Source organism: Pygoscelis adeliae, unplaced genomic scaffold, assembly GCF_000699105.1.
Source record: "Pygoscelis adeliae isolate BGI_AS28 unplaced genomic scaffold, ASM69910v1 Scaffold186, whole genome shotgun sequence".
NCBI classification, from domain to species: domain Eukaryota; kingdom Metazoa; phylum Chordata; class Aves; order Sphenisciformes; family Spheniscidae; genus Pygoscelis; species Pygoscelis adeliae.
In genome coordinates this window covers 10,708,862-10,714,923 of record NW_008825071.1, presented here as the reverse complement: position 1 = coordinate 10,714,923, position 6,062 = coordinate 10,708,862, and the positions used below count along the sequence as shown (strand labels likewise).

At 39.2% G+C, this 6,062-nt stretch overlaps 1 protein-coding gene across 1 annotated transcript in view; it reads right to left on the bottom strand.

The window, feature by feature from the left end:
* MRS2 (MRS2 magnesium transporter) overlaps positions 1-6,062 on the bottom strand; it is a gene marked incomplete at its 3' end in the record, with an annotated part of 12,456 nt that overhangs the window by 5,242 nt on the left and 1,152 nt on the right. The window contains exons 2-7 of the mRNA XM_009326560.1: positions 5,782-5,890; positions 4,218-4,254; positions 3,293-3,405; positions 2,658-2,831; positions 1,843-1,973; positions 1,036-1,152 (exon numbers count right to left, since the gene is read on the bottom strand). Of these exons, the coding sequence (XP_009324835.1) occupies positions 1,036-1,152; positions 1,843-1,973; positions 2,658-2,831; positions 3,293-3,405; positions 4,218-4,254; positions 5,782-5,890 (681 nt within the window). The remainder of the gene's footprint in view (positions 1-1,035; positions 1,153-1,842; positions 1,974-2,657; positions 2,832-3,292; positions 3,406-4,217; positions 4,255-5,781; positions 5,891-6,062) is intronic.

Sequence of the window (6,062 nt, the reverse complement as noted above, 5' to 3'; positions counted from 1 at the left end):
GAAGATATTTGCCAGCAGCTTGTATTAAGTCCAAAGGAAGGCTGTGAGCAAAAGCAGGATGAAGACCAGCTGCTGGCTCAGGAGCAGCCTGGAATTCAGAGCCCTCCCGATACTGCTCCAGCAGATGCATTAGAAAAGCAAACCACGTCCCACTTCTGGAATACTGAGTTTCTGCTGCACATTTAGACTAAGCTGTGCAGGGCAAGAAACTATCTCCTGATTTCAAACCCATGCTACTGTGTGAACAGTATTAATATCCACATGCAATTTGGTTAGGCAAAAGTATTATTCAGCAACTTCGCAAAGGACCCTGAAAGGTAGTTTCTGTTATCTGCTTAAACATAAAACATGCCTGTATGCCCAAGATTTAAATACAATTCAGCCTAAAACATACTGGGATCTGATATACATTATCTTTTTGCTTTTTAGTCTTCGTTAAAGCAACCGGTGCTGCTGCTGCTGTGTGCTGCCTTTCACCAGAATTTGAGAGTGCAATAGGGCTTTTCTGCATGTACATTTTTCCTGAAATGCTGCTCTTCAGGTGCACAACAAGATTGCTCCAGGGCCTCTTTCCTTCAGGTTCTGCTGGTGAGCAAAACACTAGAAGCAAGGTGTTCAGAACACTTCTAACAAAGGAAGTGTGGTGTCTGAACTATTTGAGACAAGCTTTAAAACCTGCCTCTTCGTTTTTTTGGTGAAACTGAAGAACGTTCTCCCAGAAAATGTTAATTTGTATTGAAAAATAACATTTGCTTTTTCTCCTCCTGCCATCCTGCTCCCATCCCATTACATACTAGATGATCTGGCCTGTTATGCCCAGAACTATTTGAAACTGCGTAATATGACTAGTGCTAATGGAGTCCCTCTCCAAAACGGCAAATACAATGATTTCTGAAGTGGCAAGCATTAGGGCTTTAAAAAATTAGAAAGTCTTTTTCTTTCTGCTTTTTGGCAGGGAACACACAGTTTAGTGTTCAAGTTCTCCTTAAACAAAACACACAGTTAAAAAAGTATGTGGTTTCAAAATATACATACAATACTTGTGGATCAGTCCATTTAGATAGACAGAGCTCTTCTATTAATTCTTCTTCATCTAAGATCTCCAGAATTGTTTCTTTGAAAACTTTAAGATCTGTTTCCAGTTCTGATAAGCTGAAGAAAGAACAGGCAAAAGGTCAAGTAATCCCCACTGGCACCAGTGCACAAAGGTAACCTCTAAACGAGTTTGCCAGCCAGCACCCTCGCCAGACAGAGTGGCCAGGGAAGACTTCCTTGCAGGGTTCTAAGAGCTCCTTCAAAAAATGCTCTACAGGCCACACTCTTAGCAGTGGCAGTGATCTCTCTGGGGACCAGCGAGCTACAGCCACACACTATAAGGGATTCAGATGTGTTTTCTGGATATATTTGTAAGTCAGAAAAAAACAAGCACTCCATGAACATGTAGCGAGTGCATATTTGCACTGTCATATCAGAGAGGCTGATACATGAAGGTACCAGTGTATTAGTACTAGTAACCTTAAAGCATAGATCCGAAGGCTAATCACATCATGGGGAACATTTTCATGATGTTATTTTGCTCTCTTGGGTATTATTTTGTTCTGTCAGATGCTATTTAAGAAGCTCGACTGTATTTCTAACAACTCGGAATAGATTTCCCTTTTTCTGTTTTTCCCCGTATCACTAGGTATTTCATATACCGATTTTTACATTTACAAGTAAGATGCACAACCCAGCATTACAGTAATCTAGGAAACTAATATTAGATACCATTTTTCTAACATACCGTTGCACATAATTTTCTATGGTCATCTTCTAGTCTCTTCACAGCTTATTCTTATTTACCTCTTGCCATTTTGCAGGAGAATGTGTAGTTTACTCCTATCCACAGACAAAAGCTTGGGGTCCACTAGAGCTTCCAGTGTCTCAAGGATCTGAGGCTGCAAAGTGTTAAGTCTCCCCTGCAGTTTGCTGATCTAGATAACAACATGATCCTTCATAAGAATTAAAGCAATCCCTTTAGAATTACTTGGGCAACTGACTCCTGTCTCTGAACACAGAATTCACAGTAATAATAGGCAGTTAACACAATCTGCTTTCCAATGCCTGGGAAGTACTTGCTATAGGGATACCACTTACAAGGTAAAGCCAGTGCAAAATACAGTATTTTATAAAAGTGATTTGCACTGAACTGAAACCCAGTGACAACCACACCAATGAGGCTGATAAAGCTAAAATGCTATTTGTCTAGAAATGTCATATGAGCGTTAGCAAGCATAGATTTTTTAAGGATAGCTAGAAATCATTATCTGACTTCTGCCCAAGAGGCCAAAAACTTCAGCGCTTTTGTGTGACTTCCATTTCAGCTACAGCATGTCTCTAGAAAGGTACTCTGACTTGTTTTTTAATTGTCCAAATGATGGTGAAGCCATCACATCCAATTAACACTTTCTTGGGGAGGGAATGGAAACACACACACTCACACAAAACTATAAAAACTAAAGCAACAAAAGCCAAAACGAAAAAAGAGCTGCTACAGTAAGTGCGGAATACATATACAAATGTGTATGTATAAATATTAAGACAAGAATAAAATCATACTGTCCTTTCTATGAAGCAACAACTTCCAAAAGAATTTAAATAAAAATGACATAGCTCACCCGGTACTGCAGGATTGCTTCTATAGCTCGGAATTCAAAGGGCAGGGAATATGTAACTAGTTGACCTTCCCCAGCCAGCTGAGACGCTAGTTCGTTGAAGAGCCAGTGTTCCAGATTTAAATTACGATAATCCAGTATCAGAAGAAACTCTGGTGTTATGACAGCCTTCAAGAACTGAAAAAGACAGTACATGTAGGAGTCTGAAAAAAACTCTCTCAAGACTTCTCGTAACTCTGTAATGCATTTGATAATTTAGGCTTTGATAAAGCCACTCTTCAAATGTCTTTTCAGGCAGGAAAATAACAGCATCTCATGCTAACTGCAAACTAGCAGATTCCCCATGGTTCAGACACAGCACTGTGCTAGTGGTGGTATGATTGAGAAGAGGCTCCTCGTGAGCCTTTACTTCTATGACAATGTCAGTAATGTTTCTCCTGTGCTCAACTAGGAGAATGGTCATTAATATGTACTGTTGATAAACCCGCACCACTGATTGCTAGGTAGAGCTCCAAAGACACATTTACTGCTGGACTGCATGTAATAGAAAGCTGGTATTAAAAGAACTGTGCAAGAAAATACAACTGCAAGGATAAGACACAGTTCAAGTTTACGCTCAGCTTCAGGGAAACCATTACCTCCATTCTCATGATGATCCTGTTGTTCCTAGTTGCAATGCTCATTAAGTGTTGAAATCTTAGATCTCGAGCTTGAAGACCCAATTCCTGGTACAATTCTGTTTTCTTCTTCTCTATCATAAAAATATTTTTAGATTAAGACATTTAGGAGACAAGCATATATGTTCTGAAATTACGTTTTAGTGTGTTATTAAGCCCTGCAAAAGAAAAAAAAGCTGTGCTACCTTTAAGACAAATTTCCTACCATTGATTCCTCAATGTATTTTATTTTTACAAAGTTTAGGAGACTGTATCTTGAGTGGAAAGAGAAAAGTTGGCCATGACAATTAATTTCATGTCAGAAACCAAGTGACTTGTTTGAGAAATCATATGTAATCCTACAGAAGGGAAATACAAGGCAGGGAAAGTAGCATGCTGGTCAAAAAAGGAAAAGACAAAGTAAAAATGACCTTACTGTGAGAGATGGTATATGCTATTTTCAAAATAGTACTTAAAAATATACAAAAACTGTAACAATAAAGATGCTATGAAGACCAACAGAAAGCAGCAAAACAGAGGACACGTTGCAACATCCCAAATAAATACAGTGAATATGTATATTCTGTGTGTATATATATGTGTGTGTATATATATATGTATAATCACAGAATCATAGAATCATTAAGGTTGGAAAAGACCTCTAAGATCATCGAGTCCAACTGTCAACCCAACACCACCATGTCCACTAAACCATATCCCTAAGTGCCATATCTACACGTCTTTTAACAGTATAATATATGTATATTCTGTGTGCGTGTATATATATTATCCAAATATAATTTTCTACCCCATGTAGATTCCCAGTTGGGTTTTCTGTATTGGACAAGGAAAAAAAGACAAACAAAAAAAAAAAAGACAAACAAAATAAATTACAATGAAAACTCACCGAAATAGGTAGTATTTCCTTCTTTGTCAAGCTTCATCTAAAGGAGTGGAAAAAAATATTTTTTTCACAGAACTACTACGAAACAAGAAATCAATTTCTAAAATTGTTTGCACTTGCCTAGAAGTCAAATGGAAAATGCATTAAGAAGAAAAAGCAACTTTTATGCCCTCTCTTCACAGTTCATCCCAATTAAGAAAAATATTGCACCAAATTGCCATATTTTTCACTGTGTTTGTATACACACCAAATAAAACCAGTGTCATCTGCATGACCATGTTCCTACATAAACCTTGGGAAGGAGGTGATTTACAGAGGATCAGACTTAGAATAGAATAGAATAGGATAGAATAGAATAGACTATTTCAGTTGGAAGGGACCTACAACAATGGTCGAGTCCAACTGCCTGACCAGTTCAGGGCCGACCAAAAGTGAAAGCATGTTATTAAGGGTGTTGTCCAAATGCCTCTTCAACACTGACAGGCACGGGGCATGGGCCACCTCTCTGGGAAGCCTGTTCCAGGGTTTAAGCACCCTCTCGGTAAAGAAATGCTTCCTAATGTCCAGTCTAAACCTCCCCTGGCGCAGCTTTGAACCATGCCCACACCTCCTATCACTCCATACCAAGGAAAAGAGATCAGCAGGGCATCTTACATTCTGGATTACAAATTTTGCTATGTCCTCTGGACCAATCTGAAAAATTTACAAATAAAATTTTAAAAGTAATGAGTACCATAAATTGGGTAGTTAGGCCTTGTGCCCATGTCAAGTATTGCATTAGTATGCTATTCAGCTAGTAACCTGCATCTAAATCCTTCTTGTCTTAGCACTTGTCATTCAGATTATTCATTTAACACTTATATCTCCTAGTAAAATTATTTTATTGGAAAAAATGCAATGTCTGCTTAATCAGAAAGTTTACTGTTTTGCTCATAAACCATGTAGCTTAATTCCATATTACTGGCTTTAAAAATAACTGTCCACAAATTAAACATACCTAAGCATACATTCCAGCAGAGCTGCAACAGGAGTTACACGGCCAGAAGGACCCAGCTGCATGCACCTTGTTGCAGAATGACTGCTTTTCGTTCCCAGCAAGGAGGCCTTACCTTCCCTCACATGCACTAATAATGTCAATCAAGCAGTTTGCAAATAGCTTTCAGACTCATTATAATAAAGAATATAGAGAGAGCTTGTTTTTCCCCAAATCCTATGTTTGCTTAGACTTGCAGCTAGCAAGACACAGGAATAGTATTTCTAAAAGGCATTAGCAAGCCTTGACAAGCTTAACAAGAAACCTTCTGACTGCAGCACTTCTCAGAGTTGACCTGCCTTCACAATTAAAGCAAGAGAACTTCCATCAGATGTTGGATCTTAGAAAAACATGTTGATGAACACTGTACACCACAACTGGTCCTCAAGTCAGAATACCTTAAAGCAACAATTTAGAACTAGGGATGTTCTCCGAGAGACTAATCCATCTGCTCTTCTGATGCTTTAAGAAAAAAAGAGCACCATGACCTTACACAAGCTGCCCTCGTTGGTGGAAACGCCTGCACGTACTTACCACTGCAAAAACAGGAGACACGCTAGCTAAGGTGGCTTGGGAGGCCTCTGTTGTAGCATGTTGGTAAAATTTACCTGAAGAAAGACAAGATATTTCTACTTCCAGCACCCTGCACTTCGCGTTTAATTATGTGGTGCCCCACTGTAAGCCATCTACATAATGCACTGACAGAGAGACTAAGAAGCATCAACCATGAGAAGGCCCCTACGAACTTGACACCGGCCCAGCAGAGCCTGGGCAGGAAGCCGATATCGCACCCAGTGCAGCTACTGCCGGTTTGG